General features: G+C 35.8%; 1 protein-coding gene across 3 annotated transcripts; it reads right to left on the minus strand.

Annotated features, from left to right (window-relative positions):
- Positions 1–212: 212 nt before the first annotated feature.
- LOC139961223 (histone deacetylase 11-like) lies at positions 213–18,907 on the minus strand. 3 transcript variants are annotated; one of them, XM_071960284.1, is made up of 9 exons: positions 18,887–18,907; positions 16,239–16,444; positions 15,362–15,462; positions 12,004–12,030; positions 5,763–5,879; positions 4,864–5,143; positions 4,681–4,750; positions 3,526–3,634; positions 213–2,846 (listed from the first exon to the last, which is right to left on the minus strand). In XM_071960284.1, coding segments are annotated over exons 1-9 (1,104 nt in total). In that variant the 5' UTR covers positions 18,889–18,907; the 3' UTR covers positions 213–2,654. The 3 variants fall into 3 exon arrangements, with proteins under 3 accessions (XP_071816385.1, XP_071816383.1, XP_071816384.1); XM_071960282.1 differs by lacking the exon at positions 18,887–18,907 and adding an exon at positions 18,395–18,588 and having other exon boundaries at positions 215–2,846; XM_071960283.1 differs by lacking the exons at positions 12,004–12,030; positions 18,887–18,907 and adding an exon at positions 18,395–18,588 and having other exon boundaries at positions 215–2,846.
- Positions 18,908–19,015: the final 108 nt, after the last annotated feature.

A 19,015-nucleotide genomic window follows, 5' to 3' on the forward strand; every position in this document is an offset into this window, starting at 1 on the left:
TAGAAGCTGTTATTTATCTCTCAGTATACAAAGCACAGTGCTTCTACAGTCGTGGAATGACAGAAAACGTAAAATTTGTTACAATTTAGAACACATTAATTGAAATAAAATATATATATTTTCTCAACATAGGTAGGTAGTACAGGTGTAAGTTGTATATTCATCACATCAGAGTAATTACTGTAAACAAAACCATTTATAGTATCTCTCTCAATACATATACCCATCAAAACTTGATAACAATATATACATCACAAAAATAAATTCCATCAAGGCAATGACAGGCGATTAATTAAATATACCAAGGAGTCTATTAACGATGTGTACAACCTTCCATAACCCAACCAAAGAAACTTACTTAGATAAAATCCTAATCTTATATAAATTCAAATTGTGTTTAAGCCACAGTTACAGAGAAGTGACTTTTCCATGAAAATGTGATACTTTTCGGCATAAAAGAGAATGGCGCAACATAATGGAATTACCACAAAGATGACTGAAAAGTGGAATAAAAATGTCCTTGTGTAATGTGACGTGAGAACAGGCTATAACTTGAGAAAAAAATCAAATAGTGACTTAACATTCTTGACCAGTAGGTCAATACACAAAGAATTAAAATTAAAGTGTGAAGAATAGAGATAATACAAACACATCGACTGGAGATTAGCTCGACCTAGTATTTCCCAAGTGTCAACAGAAGCTCATTGGAATCCCCATCCATCCATGTAATGATCCTAGACGGTACCCTTATCCAAGTTCACAAATCGACTTATCCTAAACAAGCCAAATTGGTAGTTTTCCAATGCTAATACCACCTTATAATATCCTCCCCATTATCACACTTCAAAGTTCTCCTACTGACAGTACAAACAGTTTTAAACCTGATATCTAATACAAGCAGGATATTGATACTGCTTGTACTGTCAGTATAAGTGCTTTGAAGCATTACATGGAAGTATAACTTATAACTGGGTGGTTCCTAAACAGCTTATTTTTATTTATTTCAAAATAAGATATTAAACTATATATATATGACCTAGTTCAAGGATGCAACAAAATATCTTCAACACTTTTCTAGAAAAAAAGGAATGGGGTGGGGGGGGAGTGGCATAAAATCTGAAACAGCACTAATCTTTACAAAATGAAAAGCTGCATACATCTGCTATTAAACCATCTGCCAAAATGTACAAGTACTTCAATGGTAATTTTAATTATGTTCTAATTTGTCACTGAAAATAGAATTATTTCAAGTTCAACCTGTCAAATTAGATGTTTGCAAATTGCAATGCACATGTTTGATCACCTATCAATCAGTAATTTCCCCATATTTACACTAGCATGCATTGTCAGCTTCACTGACCTAACTGCGTATATATACCTCTGTCCTCCCTGAATTTCAAAACTGAATAATAGTACTGTTTGAACCTTTACATGTTCAGTTAAAATATGAATTAATTTACAAATTCATCAAGTCTAATTTCTCCGTACGCATATATTTTATTAGGGCTTGAAATATAAGATTTACTGTTCTAGCATAACATTTACCATTGATAATGGTAATAGTTCGAAATCATCTTGAATGTGGCACCGGCAGAAGTTGTCTTTGGCAATTTCGTTATCACTTAAAAGTGACAGCAAAGCTTGAGGACATTGCAACGATATGTCTTGAGCAAGACAGCAACTGTGAGTACAGGAAAAAATGAACCTGTCGTTAAATCAATATTTCTTATAAACCCATTCATTTTGGTTAAGGGACAACTTGGTTACAGGACAACTTGGACAAGTGGTTAAGGGACAATTTGGATGGACGGGCTAGGTCAAAATATGGGACTAGCTATGAAACTCAATACATTACAAAGGCTTCCCTAAAGCTCATGTAACCCGTCTAGATTTTACTAAGATATGTTACAAAAGATTATGCCAGCACCAATCCTCCCAGAAACCACTACCCAAACATACACAGTCCATCCAATAGATTGGGAGCATTGTTTGTTAAATTAAAAAGCACACTGAGAAAGAAGATGTCATATTCTAGTCCTAACAGGTATCTGTATTTATGGCAGTGAATCACCTGCCTCCCCCTGAACTCTCATCCAACCACCCCCCTCCTCCTTCCCACCCTACCACTCCAAACCCTTATCCTCTCTCACTGGTTCATCAAAGTTTCCATAACTAGTTCAAACCAATGTGCCCTCAAGCATTGGCAGTTTCATGTTTTGTTGTCTTCATGCACTCTCTACTATGTTCACAACTTTAACATGCATCTGTCATGCATGCATGCATCTGTCAGCCATGCATGACCTTTCCATGACTCCATACCTTCTTCACCTACTATAACACAACTATAAAGGCCGCTCTCGTATTACAACACAAAAAATACACAAATACAGCCAATGCATTGTGTAGCAATTGCACCAATGGAGTAATTACTTCATTGTAACACGCAACTTGAGAACGTCTCCCTGATCCTTCAGTGAAAATAGGCATATTCAACAAATACTGACAAATCGTCAACATCTTTTAACCCGACCTTCATTACACACAAATAATAGTCAAGTAGAAAATATAGAACTGTATATTGCACTCTGTCCGGTTGTATGTCTCTCACTTCACCTGGACCAGCTTCACCTGGACCAACTTCACCTGGACCGGCTTCACCTGGACCTTTTAATGTATTCTTCTGCGGCTTCGCAGCTAACAAGCTTCTTATCCCGTAGGTTCAAAATGGACTGTGCAATGATTGGACCAGTTTTCTGTTGGTATCCACCAGATGTGACCATAATGATAGGTATGGAGTGGCTATTTCTGGCCCATTCAAAGACCATCTCATCCCTTTGAATGATGCCCTGCAAAAAAAAAAAAGCAAAAAAAAAGGGTTAATCCATGAAATGCCCAAAACAGAAACTATGTCTTGGTCCATTTTGGTTTTACAGTAGAGTCTTTGTACCAGCAGTGGGTGAGTACCTAACATTTTGCAGGTCCATTCAGTTTAAAGCAGACATAACTGAGCATTGAATCACCACCAGCAGTGTTTACATGGTTGATGGAGGGTGCAATCTGTGATTATTTTGGGTTTTGAGTGAGGGAATGGTGACACATATGTCAATGTGAAAACAGGGGCTGTGCCATCCTAGCGTCTTTGCGAATGTTGCAATCGTCTAGGATCACTACATGACAAATTGTATATACAGACAAAAAAAAATTTGCCACATGTTTAAAAGAAGTAAGCTTCCTCTTCCCTCCTCTGTTGTCGATAGCAGAATAATATTGTAATCACAAAAGAAAAACTAAAGGAAGACATGTCTTCTGAACTTTGTTTTATCCCTGACAGCAGGCTCACAACTAGGTGAATACTATATTCCAAACCAGATATCTGCCATCTACAGACCATTGAAAGGCCATGTTTCTTTTACAACCAATATAATTTATGCACATATGGAAAGTGTGATGTAATGAATGGAAAAAATTATTGCCAAATGAGCCATTTGATCTAAAGATTACCGCCATCTAAATAATCATACTCACATCAGGTGATACTGATAGTCTCCCTAAGGGGTCCCCCTGTAGACAGTCTGTCCCAGCATTGTAAAACACTATGTCAGGTTGGAATTCTGCTATAGCCTCAGTCAGATGCCTAATTTATGAGAAATATGAGAAGAGATACTTTTTATTGGTGCAAATTTGAATATGAAAGCAAAGCAGAAGTAAGCAGGGTTAACTGACTGCGTAATGATTAATACTGATAGCTTATTATCTTACTTAAAGAATACTCCAGGGATACTATGTTAATGATAGATGACCCCAAAAAATATTGTTATTTTGTATTAATGAGTGATGAGCCTGGGGATAACAAAAATCATGGAACTTTGCAAAAATTGCGGTATAGGCTCCAGCTTGCCTATGCTACAGTGTGTTAGGATAATAGTTGTTGTCCCCCTGCAGGTTGGATATCCATAGGTAATGAAAACATGCGAACGACGAATCAAATGATATAAGGCTGTTGTTAGAAATTCACGGTAATTGAGAGGTGTAAATTTCGGAGGTAGAAAAGAAATCACTGATATTCCACGAATTTGCGGAAAAAGATCATGCCTGATTAATGGCTAGGAAGTGTTACGAGGTTGTAGAAATAATCCGGGCCTTCTGATTGATATTAAAAACCTTTCTGGACAAATCTTTTAACTTTCTTGTGATTGCCATGATCAAAGGCAGGGTAAGCTGAGTTTAAGTATAGTTCACCCTCTCTCTGCCCTCTTTTGAATGCAGTTTAAAGTTTCACTGAAAAATTACACCTTTCACTTCACCATAGCATGCATTGTCAGCTGATCTCAAGGGAGAGCAAAAATATCCATACCAGTTTTACTGTCACTTGCCTTCTTTTAAGTTTCAGAAGATAATACCACTCCTACAATATCACTTCTCTCTAGCTTGTAATTGTAAGAGAAAAATTTGCCCATCTGACAGCTTCACCTCACTCGACATGTCTATACGTAGCTTTGTTCTTTTCTGCCTCTTTTCTACAATAAATGAAAGACTAAGCAGACAACACCATCCCCCCCCACCAACCCCTCCCAGGCAATGTCTTCTTCTTTAGCCTTAAATTATAATAATCCCAATAACACTGGAAATTTCAATCACTCTTATAAAATCTCAACTAATTTATGATTTTCGTGACATTACCTCTTGACTAACGACAAGTATTCTTCATCTCCAGTGAACGATTCCAGCTCTACTTTTCTCGATATCCCTCCTGGTCAAGAAAAGACAAGAGTGTTTTAATAAGAAAAGTCCAAAATTACAAAAAAAAGTCCAAAAAACATAAACATGCAAAGAGGAAAAGAACACAAAGTAAACACTGCTTACGTTTGGCATATCCGTCATGTGGGTAAATCTCTCTATTGTAAACGTCTAATATGTACACATCCTTTTGCATATTTATGAAGTCTCGTTCGTGGCCGTTCCCCTGATGTGCGTCGAGATCAACAATCATTGCCTTCTTGATCAACTTCATCTTTCTCAGGAACATGATACCGAGACTGATATCTGCATAGGCACAGAATCCCCCGCCTCTCGCACTCGAGCAGTGATGGAATCCTCCTCCAATGTTTATTGACCAGCCTCTTTCTAAGGCAAGTTTAGCCGCCTGGAGAGCAAGCAAGAGTCAGTACAAATTTTACTTTTCTTGAAGGTACAAATGTTCACAACAACAAAGTCAAATCTTGCCTGAATGAAACAGATAAAGAAGGCTGTGAATGGTTTAGACCAGTCAAATTCAAGTGTTGTTTTAGAAGCAGTAATTCCGACGCACGTGAAATGTAACCAGTCTTCAAAGCACATGCAAAGTTACAAAGCATATGAGCATGCTTTGAACGAAAAAAGAGGTGAACCACTTCTAACATATTAATCTCATTTTCAACTTTTCAATCTTCACTTTCAAAAACATTGCACTCAAAATTAATGGCAGTACTCGGGGAAAGCATGTATGGATACCTTCAGGTGCCATATAAGTGGGCTCGCATTTAATTTCATTGACTAGTTACTAACATAAACATACCACAGAGAATGTTTTATCAATGTCTGTTGCTGATACCACATCACAGACCACCCAATGTGATCTACCCCAGGGATTAATCAAGACTTTATCGAAACAAAACAAGTGCCATATCTCGAGTTAGGGACAGCTAATTGAGATGGGATTTCCAAGCTTACAGAAATAGTAGAACAGTCTCTCAGGAATATCCCTTTAAATTAATAATACTCACAAGTATAGTTCCTCCGGTCTGAAACCTCAACGGCTTTAGTACTTTCTTCTGAACTATAAAGTTAGGGAGCAGGGCTACCGGTGGTACTTCTGTTATACCAGCTACTGCATAACTCCACTGTAATATGGATAGAATACAAACGGTACAACAAACTGAGATGAAGGAAATGAATTACAAGAACTAGCGTGTGTGTTTGATCGTGACTTGTAACCAGTACAAGAGGAATCACAGTTGCCTATGAAGGATTAAACAAAAAATGTGCGTATTTACAAAATTCTCTATTTCAGTTGCCATGGAAGTAGACAATGTTCAATGTATAATTCTCTAGCACAAAACAGAGCTTTGTTCTCTATTATCAGTTCATAATATGTATTCACTGAATACCATCTTGAACCTTTAATTGACTTTTTAGCTGGAAAAGGATTAACACTGCATTTATTATTCCCTCTCTCTCTTTCTCTTCATGTAGTTGTAGGCCATAGTGACACTGTAATATTGACAAACGACCAGAAAATAAAGACTTTAATACCATTTCATTACAAATTCCTTAAGTTTTCACTCTTAGAATATCTAATTTGCATTTTTTTCCTCTTCTTAAAGCATTCTTTCCAGAAATACAATTTGGCGGCGTTTACGTTACAGATTGGTCCCCGCGTTCGGTTTTCAGCATTTAACTGAATTTGAACACCCACGTGTTTACATGAGACCCTGTGCTCGGTATCAGACCTCGCGCTCGCCAAATAGGAATGTTCAAGGTTTCTTTACTGGAAGAAATGGCACAAAACGATAAGCCCTATGATGTGCAATGCTGATCAGTAAATGCCAACAATTATTGTGTCAAATATTAACGTCGAGCGTTCAGTCTGATCCTCCCTGGACCATACTCTATCCCAGGTTTAAACTTGCGAGTCTTATTAAAAGTTTTTAAGTTACAAATTTAAAACCCAGCACAGTCTGATGTAAATGGGGGCCTTTGACCAAATGTTTGTAATCAAGAAAGAAATACAATTTACTCACTGCTTCGAAACTCAAAAGATTGTGGAATGTCAAATCAGGACTTTATGATACGTTAACAGGACTTTATCAATGCATAGAAAATTTCTCACCAAATGCTACATATTTAGGATTTTCAAACACACACTATGCCTCTTTCTATTGTTCAGTGGTAAAACATAACAAAGAGAATTGCCTTTATTATACAACTGAACAGAATGACCTGACAGTATCTCTCATATGACCTTACAAAACGATTAGGTTTTAGGCTGTCAAAGTATTACAGGCATATGTAGTTAACCAACCATCACCATACCATTGCCCACTCTATATCACCCACCCCCTCTAACAGTTTTAAATTCTCAAAAATTTATCAAAAAACTGAAAGAGTGCAATATTGAAAGGATGGGAATATAATATTTGGTGCTGCATAGATCACAGACAGAATTTATAAATATATCCTTGTGTAATAATCAGGTAAGACTATTCCATTTCACAACAGCACTCATTATACAACACCTAATTGTATTCTGGTCATTTGATTGGTCAATTGCTCGTTGATTGCATGCAAAATCAGCTCTATTCCACTCTATGAAATAGAACCATGGGTTATACTTTTTTGGTAGCACTTTTTTCAATGGTAAGAGAGCAGAGAAACCTGTCTGTTCAAAACAATCTGTTGCATGAGTGCATAAAACAAATAATGAATGGTTTCCAACTCGGCTGTGCCTCGTTGAATGGAACATTCCATCTTTCAACTCATGAAATATTTGCACTATTGCACTCATAACCATTCATTATTTGTATAACAATTAAGGTGTAATACTGTCTGGTGCTGTGAAAGTGAATTCAATCATTTTATCACTAGCAATGTTCAAAACTTATTTGAACAAAGGCATCTTTTGAGAGAGACTCTTTAAAATAATGTTACATTGAATTTAATGACATTTCATGATAGTAATGGAATTATCTGTTAGCTAGAATATAAATTAAGAACTTCTTTTATGTACAGTATTTCATCAACATCAAAGAAATGGAGGTCTTTGCAATTTTTACTGCTCAAGGTACAGTAAATTCCACTGGGAAATTTGAAGACAGATTAGATGCAAAATAACTTTAGTATGATCAGTATTTCATGGTAAACAAATTTGAAAACCTCCACTTTGCAATGTAAAAAATATTCCATGTTTCCATTGGAAAGTTGTAAAGATGTGATTTGGTTTTAACTTTAGGATCTTGTTTTAGGCAAGGTCAGATAATGGCATATGAAATGAGAAGTTAATATTTATCTTTATAACTTCTATAAGTTTTTACCCTTAGAATACTTCTTAAAATATCTAATGTGCATCTATCTTGCTCCATTTAAGAATCAACAAGCATTTCTGAAACGTACAGCATGCACAAAAGAATTTAGTGGAACTTATTGTAACATGCTTGCTTTATAGAATACTATACTATATTATATGACAATAACTAAACTATATAATACTATAGTATAACTATATATGAAAATAACTATATTATACTCTATAGTATATGCTAGGATACTAACATTGTACTGTGATATCAGAGGTGACTTATTTAAAACCAAGATCTGACAAATGGAAAAGACTAAGACCTTCCAATCAATCCTACCTTGGCAGGTTTACATACTGTATGTTACAAAATACATACAGAAGGGAGGTGACCATGTTGAGGATAAAAGATATAGCTAGTTTATAGCAGAAAGCAGATCTTTTAAGAAGAGTTCACACCTATACCACAGCAAACCATGCACTCGTTCAAAATGTTTAGCTTGATGAAATACGTAGCTGTGAGATACAGTTTGGCTGGTCATGAATAGAGGTGGATTCGTTACTAAGCTACGTGCCTTGGAAAGAGTGAAAAGATTGTAATGGAAGATAATATACTCGTTGGATTCTACAAATCACTGCAAACAGCCTCGTGATAGTATGGATGAAATTATAAGAAATGTTACAGCTACCATGAAGGTCAGGTTCAAAGAAGGGGTGTTCAAATGAAGACGTATTTCTAATGTGATATACGCTGTTAAATCTACATGAAATCTTACGGCTGATATACAGGTAACTTGTGGTGTTCTATAACGACTATAAATGTACAGTTTAACCAGGGAGGTACAAAACGGCCTGTCTCTTTAACACCAGGCACAGAACAGGATCCATTAATGACATTTATAGAGTGCAAAATCAGGTAAAAGAATTCTAAGATGCAAGCAGAACAAATTACTGCTGATATGCCTTAAAAGTGTACTTCCATATCCCAATAAAATCAAAGTTTTTTGTCAAAAACTTTTTAAAAAAAGATGAAGAAAAAGTGCAGTTACCAGATGAATGTTGCATTCCACCACCAAAGGTTTGGTTTGCTTGATAACTATCTTTAGTGAAATTTTGTACTATGCATTTAAAGCTGCATGCCCTGTTGATCTTTTTTACTTTAACATGCTTGCATTTGTGTTTTTTACACAGCAAAGGAGAAGGGTAGAGTCAAATTATACATGGAATGGGAGAAAGTGGGGAATATTGGCAGCAAGGATGGTTTTTCTACCAGAATGACTCTTTCTGACACTCTGCAGCAAAACAAAATTTCCAAGCTCATCAATGTGTTATACAACAGTAGAATGCATACCAACAATACAAATAAACTTAATTTCCTTATTCATTTGGCATGTGCAATTATTTCAAAGAATGCTAAAACTGAAAATATTTCTGTTTCATGAAAATTATTCAACAGTGGATGTAAACAAATAAAACCTTTTGACAAAATATCCTCAACGACAGCTAAACTTGATAGCATAGTTGTAACTTGAAGAATGTATTTAAAGGAGCCTTCTAAATCTTGGTTAGGAGGGGAGGGGAGGGTGGGGAGTTAGAAATATAAACTAGTGAAGTGTTTCCCTGAATTTGAAGAACAGAACTGTCACTGTAACTGTATTTTCATTTCAGACACAGAGAATCAATACATCAACATCATTTTGTGCCATTGACCAGTGTACATCGTGCAAGCCTTAACATTCAGTTTTCAAGCAAGACGTCTGCAAAAAGACCTTTTTTTCTTTTCACAATCACTAAATTACATGATTTTATTCCAAATAGGAACTTTTCCAGCTAAGATGCAATGATGCATATATCCTAATCTCTTGAAAAGAAATTTTACTGTCTAAGAAAAATTTGGACAGGGGCATTTAAGTGTGTTATCTCATAAAACCTTTGACTTACGTTTGCTATATCAACTGAGAGTAACTTGTGAGAGAAGATGGGAAAATGTTAAGGGGGATAAAAAAAAAAATTTATACAAATAGCAAACAACTTTGTTTTAACACTGAAATAGCAAAACCAAATTCAACAATTTAGTCTTGAATCAATGCTTTTCTGACAAACTGTCTGGTCTGAAGGTTATAAAGCAAAAACTGCATATTCAGCAGCAGAGTTTTTCAATGGGTAAAACTCAGACAAAGCCATTCAACATTGCCAAAGTACAATACACTAATATTTAAAGCAGATATTAAAAGATTACAAGAAATCTCCTAGACACCATCAACGAAGAGCCAATCAACCCTCTTAAATATGGTAACCAAGTAACAATCAATTCCAACTGTTTTCAACATATTGGAATATTCATCAACATAACATTTAATTACCAATTTGTCAGGTTCCTCTAGGTCGGACTTGGTAGAAAGTAGAAACTGTTATTTTACTGAATATTTCACTTCCATCATAGTAGAAACTATCAAACTGACAATTTTTCAATCAAAAACTTAAAGAATGTTTGTTATTGATGTCTACATTTCCCCCAAATCTATTGCATGATAGGATAGATGCTTAGGGCCAATTTGCGACTGTACATGTACAGTACTTCTAATCAAAATATATCTGATATCAAAATATATCTTGTTGGCTTATAGAGTGATCCTTCAAGTACAGTATTATAATATACCATTGCCTCTGCTACAGTATTAAATATTGTGAGGTTTTATATATATTCCAGCAATAAAACATAAAACTACAATAAAATTGCCTTTATGGGAGCTTTATCATACTACCTTTGTTCATCACTTGTTAGCAATTGTGGAAGTGCTATTTTGAACAACATATACTGACAATGTCATAGAATTGTGTTTTAGTAAAAATTTCAAGTAATGTTGGGACTAGGGACAGTTGCCACAGACATTCTTTCTTTACTACTCTCATATTTAATCCCCTTGTCTTTCACTTCTTTCATTAAAAATACAACCTATTTGTGTACAAGTTTAACCTTAACGAACAATCACAATTAAGTTTCTAAATTATAATTCCAGAAACAATGTATATTTTTATGAGGAGTTGAAACAGCTCAAGCCTGACTTCTAATATTTTATTGACTTCTTTTTACTTTTTATCACAAGGATAGCACTATTAAGTAACAATAACAAAAGTGTGCCATCTATCTCATTTTTCAGAGATGCACATTAATGTTTGAATGTAATTTCTTTTCCAAAGGGAGACACCATGATACTGGGATTGCTCAAAGTTGTGCTGTAAGCCATAAGCCTTAAGCAAATCTATCAATATGAGGGATATTAAGGTCAGAGAAAGATAGATAGAATCCCACTAATGTAACCAACAAATATGTTCAGCCTGCTAAAAGGTGTGAATAATCACAAATTGTCCTGTAAATGCAACCTACGTACGAACATGTTACGAACCAACGGCCTGATGCGAAATATATCTCTGAGAATTCCAACACTGTAACCATTATGTTCTTTATGGACAGAAAAAATGATCTCTGAATCCCACCTCTGTAACCAATGTTATCGACAGGAGACAGCCAGGTAAAGCAATTTAGTGAATAAATGCATGTACTGTACTTGTATATTGTTAAGATCCCACCTCTGTAACTAGCATGTTTATAAATAATTTTCTTAGATAAATAGATTTCTTTCGTGTGTGTCCTTTTGTCCATGTGCTCTCTGAGTTCTTCGGAAGATTTTGCGCCTTATAAGTACCATTTAATATTATTTTTAATATTATTAATTTGCCAGGGCTCAATGTAGAGCTCTAATAATGCATATCTTTCTGAGATTTTGTATATATGTAAGCAGAATTTTGATGAGTGACAACCAGATACAGCTGACAATGAACAAAAGCTGATATTTGTCAGAGATCCTGGATATGAAGCACCATGTTGTTATGTTTACAAAGTAAATGACAAGAAACTAATGCAACACATAAATGAACAAATGCATGTATACCTCTGGAACTGCCTCACCAATATTTACCTGCACAAAAATGAGAAAAATGAAAATGGTTATAAAATATTTTTGAAAAACCCATAAATTGGGAGCTCTGACTTGATTTTGGAGACTAAATCACACTTAAGATTTTGTTTGTTCTAGGATGTGAATCCAAGTTTCAGGAATTCTGTCAATAGCTGTAAAATGCATGCAATAACAAGAGGGAAGAAATGAGAAGTTGTTTAGGCGATAGTCAATAAGGTAAATTGTGCATTCTCTGAAAATTTTTTAAGCCGGGACAAATAGTTTCCCTCTCTTGGTATGCCACTTGTTTAGATCGGAAAGTCCTCAACATAAATGGGAAATCTAATTGTTACAAATTTTCATGAAAATAATGCAATTTTACCATTCTTAACATTTGGGGCCAATAAAGATGACATTTACTACTAAAAACAAACTTGACCAGCTGAGAGAAAATTGGTTTAATTCGATCCTGGTTTAGGGCAAACACTGTAATTTATAGGATTTGATGATCGCTGTTTTTAGGGTGTCTTCATTTCAAAGCCTCATTATGATTAAGTACTCCACTATAAACATCAACTAACCGATCTCTAAATCTACATTCCTTTTTGGGTATTATTGTGTTGTAAATAATGACAAAATCATGCCAACGTGCTATTTTGCCAGAATTTTGGCCCAATTGTAGAGTACATTGTCACGTTTGCATGACTATTTACTTCACAATAGTGTCCTAAAAAGAGATTGTTTAGATCATCAAGATGGAATGCATGATGAATCTAGAAGTTCTTGGCATGAGTTTAGCTTGCTTAGTTGTCAAGTGCTTTAACTAATATCTATGTTATTTCAAAAACAACCTGTTATCACCATGTTGAAATACGATACCTGCAGCTCAATTTGTTTACTGTTCGTACCTACCATTCAGTGAAGTGTGGGAGACTACTCAATCATAACTGCATTAATTACCAATTGGACATACAAAACTAGCATCCAGAAAAGGAAATATAGAATGGAAAAGAGGAAAAGAAAATACACGGATAGAAGGAAGAACAAGTAAAAAGAGAAGAATCTGCAAACTATAGTACTGAAGAAGTGTAGAACAGATAAACCCCTCCTCCCCCCCACCCAAAAAGAAGAAGAAATTCTCCCCCTACATAAATTTGTGCAACTATCATTTAACATTCCCATCTAGCCTAAATGAAAATATATGTACTGTAATGCTGACAATGGCCAAAAAATGAAAAAGATAAATGCTCATTACCTCACAAGATACACTAACCTGTATTAGTACATGAAAACACTTTAAGACCTGCTATGTTGGACATTTAAAAAAAGAAACAGACTTAAAGACCATTGTCCTATAAACAGTGTGGTAGAATGCACTTTTTAAGTTTTGAGCACACATACATGAATACCTTTTATCAGCAAAGAGGTATGATGTTCTGTTCTAAGACAGAACCATGGTAAAGCAATGTCTGACAGTAACAATGTGTTGATGAGTGACAGTACACACAAATGAATTCTACATGGATGGATGGGCAGGGATGGGTATACTATATTCTCCATAGAGTTATTGTTATCAGAACTGTAAGGTATAGAACACCTACAGTTAAGTAGGTAGAAGAAGGGTCTTGTTATCCTGAGGTCAAATGGCTCAAATCCTGTTCCAGTCAGATATTTCATGATTGCTCTTTATAAACTTGTTTCGAACTTCCTCCTTGTCAGTATTTCCACTGTTGATTTCACTAAGTAACTTTAACTAGTGCATTCTTCAATTTAACTACATTTTCAATACTTTTGCTGCGAAATACTACCCATGAACTATTCATGTTAGACTACCGTTTATGTGCTATAAAGCTAATGTGTTAATAGACAATGTGTATTAAATTATTCATTGCATTTGTAAAATTGGAATGCCAATTCAATGATCTGCACTATACTAATGCATCCTTCATTCAGCAAACTCCCAGAAACAATGTTCTGTTTAAATGCATGTAGAACATATCAACGGGATTTATATCAATTAACATATCTTGACTGAATATTTCAGGGACTACTTTATCAGAGATAACCAGAAAACGAACAAGGTTACAATGCCTAAACGTATACATTGTGTGGTAAGCCATACATGTTAATATAAATGAAGAGGATTATCTATTGACTAATGCGTCAACATATAAAGAAAGGTATCAGGAATCAGTTATCATGTTGACCAAATATCAACCATTTATTGGTACGGGTATTTTACAGTACAGAATTTTATTCCAATTCCTAAATGCAATTCCTGTAAGACTTTGTTATGATACACTGAAAGCAGCTACTGAGATTGTTTAATTTTGGAAAATTTTGTGACAAGCTACAAGTCATCTGGTTTAAATCACAAAACAAATTGCCAATTTGGAGACAAATTGAGACCTTTGTGACCAACTGATAACCTTCTGATCCCTTGAGCTAATTTTTCCACCGTTTTACATAACCTGTTGGCCCTTTGAAGCTTAGTGGGTGAAACTGGATAAGGGCTACTCCAGTGTGCTTAAAGCAATATTACATATCAATTTTCATTGAACTTTCCTGGATGACTGTAAGTGTTATTAAAGACTTCTAACGCTCTTTCACCAAACTTAACTGAATTGAATTTGACCAGACTATGTTTACCAAAATCAAATCATACCATTGGAGAATTGACAGATTCATTGTATCCTAAATTTTGGAGTTATCATGTTTAAAAGGTTTTCAGACTTTGACACCTGTTGACTTCTTTTGACCTCTACTAGTTTCAACCATGGAGCATCTATTTCCCAAGTATGACATTGATTCAACTTGTGCTTAATGAAATATCGTATTTACAAGCTGTGTTTTACTAATTCACATTATGCCCCCACGAACTGAATATTAATGAGGTCAAAGTTGTTGTTGCAAAGAGCATATATGCTTACTATGTAGTTACATCACCATAGCAAGTATGAACTAATTCGGACATACTGTTGAAGAGATATTGACATTTTAAGAATTTTATGTAAAGCCTAACCCACTCATCAATAATCATGAGATGGGAACCACAAACTGATCTACACATCATGGGGCATCTACGATTGTAAAGATTACTGAGCATTCAGCATCTTAACCAAAAATGCTTTGCTAAATTGCCAGTGTTACAAGATTCTATTATTAATGAATAGTATGTTTTGCATGCAGAAATGTTCAGTATCTTGCGACAAAAAAACTACTTAATAAACCTTGTAGTTGTCATGAACAGTGTCAAATTCTTCCGGGCCGTATTTGTCTGCAACATATCAAACTGGGCATGTTGCTGATAATAATGATACTGTGACCACCGGTTCATTGAATTAATAAATACCTTAAGGCTATCCAGGTAGGACTGTACGTGGACCACCAAGAGATCTTTCTCCAAGGCTTCCTCTGGACTCACTATAGTGTCCTCCGTCACCATTAATTGACCTAATGCATATTCATGAAAAGAGAGCAAACAAACATTACATTGACAGATACGTTAATATAACAGCACTCTAGTGTTTAGAGAATGTAGCGAATGTTTTGGGCTTCAACGTAAAAATTCTTGGCTTTTATATTCCAATGAAAAGATATAAATTACAACTTGCCGTCTAAGAAATCCTTTTGAAAGTGAGTTGATAGCATTTGAACATTTGTAAATTTGATCTGGCATCAAGCTACTCTTACAGAAAGTATATCATTTTTCATTCATTAGTTTTTCCACATCATTAATTTGCATGTAAAATAATAAGCATACATGGTGGAGGTACACATGTATTGAAGAAGGATTACCACATTTTATCTGAAGGATAATTGCCACTGCTTAGGGGGTGAGGGGGCTCCATTCCCCTTTGTAGGGAAACCATTGACTATGAAAGGAATGTCCCAAATCCAATTCGATAAAAAATTCCAATATGCCTTGTAGGATTACAATTGTAGAAGGAATGTTACTATATTGATAATTTGCCTCTCTGTGCTCAAACCTGGAGAAACTATATGCCCATATTACCTTCAGGAAAACTTTTCACTGTTCATATTACAACTTTGCCAGAAACCCCCTTAGAACGCTAGACATTTTTGGGAAAACTTTTGTAAAATGAGAAAGGATGTTCACACAAGAAAAAAAGACATGTCTTGATTGATTTCATTTTAAAAATTTCATCAACTTCTTTATCAATTAGAGTGTTTCTATATCACAACTATGTAAGTACAACCAAACTTACCTTTTAGAATATTGAATATTTTGCCCCATTTCGCAGAGTCGAAGGGGTGCAACTTTTCAAGACCTAAGAATCCCAGATTATATTCCTTTCTGTAGACAATCGGCCATTGATAGTCATTTACAGAAACAAACAGATGGTTTTCTTTGAAAACAGGCTCCAAGGGTGCTCCTGCTTTGTCTTCTTGCTTTACTTTGTCATTTTTACTCCTGTCAAGAATAAAGAAAAAGAAACATATGTTGCAACAATAAACGATCAGAATTTTAATTTTAACACTTGTCCTACACTGCTGTAAAAACCATAGCTGTTTATCTCAAGTATTCCAACCAAAGGTATTCAAAATCAGCAAAAACATTCAAGGAGGCACATTTGCAAAATATATACCCAGCAGCTATTAGCATCACCATGTAGCCGGCATAAACATTAAGATGATTGCACAACACATGACCAGAGTGCCAGCATTGCCACACAGTTCCCTTCATACTCGAACATGTTTTTCAATAAATACTAGCCCTCAACCACCGAGCCAACCTAGCCATGCACAGGAAACTCCCTTGGAACTTTTTCATGTACCATGAACACAAAGCCAACATAGCCTCACTATTCACTCCCTCCAAACTTTTTTCAATAAATGCACAATGATCATGGAGCCAGCGTAGCCACATAAGAAACTCCCTACAGAATAAGAACTTGGAGTGAGTAGTCTCTAGAGAGAACTGTCATATTGGTTGAATCTAGTTACGCAAATATTTACATGCTGCAGTTTATGACTGCAGATCATAACAGAGTTGATTACTAGTAGCATGGACACTGCGAAGTTCGGACACCTAAGGCTTAAAACACCCCAAAACTATAACTTCCTTTAATCCCCCCCCCCCCCACTCACTCCTCTTCTCATAGCTCTCTTCCACCCTTTTTTTCTCCTCACCTTTCTGTCTTTGTCCTTCTCCAGTTTATTCTCTACTCCCTTCCCATAATCCTCTCTTTGTCCTTCCACTGTTTATCTCCTACCTCTCCTCTTCCCCTGTTGGTTTCTTTCTTCTCTCCATCCCTTGTCTACTAATCCCCTTACATCTATCTTTTTGTGTTCACCATGCTCATTAACCTATCTGTATTCTGTGCGTGTTTTTTCGCTTCTGCTACTGTTACTTGTCATTTAGCCTTTGAAGAAGATCCTGCTAGGATCGAAACGTCAGGCCAACTTACTTTTGTACATGTATTCTCCTACACAGGCTCTCTAGTGGATAAGCAGTTTGCTAACAGTTTTATATTATTTTGGTTTCCTTTCATTGACAAATTACAATTGCTTGCAAACTGGTCATTTCGGAGAGAAAATAACTGTAGCTACGTACTTTTTGGTGAAATTGGCTCTTCCTGTAGGTTGTCATGGTGAAATTGTGGTATTTCTTAGGGGTGTCCGAACTTCGCTGTGTTCCGAACTTTGCAATACTGACTATACTAGTAGTGCCAGCCAATGTAAAATTTCATTTATAATTATTGAATGAAGAAATCTCTTGATATATGCTTCTAAGTTTCAAGGAAAGCTAATTGTTTTAAGGAAATATACTTGTGTTTATTCGTTCGGTGAAACCGCACTAGTGGAACCATGAACAGGTCATGCAAACACCTTGCGCATCAGTATCCAAGTTCATCATGCGCGAACCATCTAGCACCTTTGGCACTTTAAAGAATCTTTGCTGTTATTCAGACTTACAGAGATCCTACAGTACAAATCACACACATTAAATCTGATACATGACAGAGCCCTCTTGTGAAATGCTCTTGAGTCCAATAGGCTAGTCTAAGTTAACCTACAAAATCAACTTGTACTTCATAGAGCTCCTTTAAATATCCTTAACCTAAACTCATAATTCATATGTCATACAACAAAAATCCTGCTAAACATTAGCACTAGCCTAGCTAGATTATGTCAGAAAGGATAATGTCTCCTCTAGACAGATTTGTACACTGCCATATTCAATAACAACACTACTTTTAGGAATTCCTAACGTTAAGCACAGGCTAGGCTGGTACTGTAAGCTATGGCATTTAACCTAGAACTAGCCCATGGTAGCCTGCCACTACCAATACCATAGGCATAACGCCTAGTCTAACTCGAACTAAGTTATAAATTAGACCGGGTTAGGCAAATTACAAACCCAACGTTTGCAGAACTCTTTCCATTGTCCGCCATATTCCCATCTTATATTGTCTTCACTTTTGGGAAAGCAAATATGACCTCCATTATGACAATATGGCAAGTGCTGAAGATTGTAACTAAGTCTTAGTACTGATCCGTGTTGTTACATACCAACCGTGTGATATATTATTCAACAAGTTGTACTTGTATTACGTTTCTGGCAGTGGTGTGTGTCCATTATATGCGGTATACCAAATAGTTGTTCTTCATCGAGGATGTCTTTTTTTATGATAGATACGCAGAAGCAATAATTAATGTAAGGATTCAAGGAATACTCATTCATTTGCGATGTTGTACGCTAGCGTTTAACGGAATAAGTCACCTATGGAGTATGGCGTCGAGAGCCAGGTCGGGCCCGCCGTGAAATTATGTCACCGACACCAGGGCCCTTTTTCAGAGTCTTAGTTTTCCATTAATTTATGACTATACAAAATGCACTATTCTTTCTCACATATAGTATTCCGTGGGTCGTCTAATTAATCACTATGGGCTCCTGTCCTCCAGTCAATCTCTCTCTATCTATTTGTCTAGTAATTCAGCCCTCAGATGGATGTGAGTTAAGACACTAGACCTATACTCC

This window comes from Apostichopus japonicus, chromosome 20 (genome assembly GCF_037975245.1).
Source record: "Apostichopus japonicus isolate 1M-3 chromosome 20, ASM3797524v1, whole genome shotgun sequence".
In the NCBI taxonomy this organism is placed as follows: Eukaryota; Metazoa; Echinodermata; class Holothuroidea; order Aspidochirotida; family Stichopodidae; genus Apostichopus; species Apostichopus japonicus.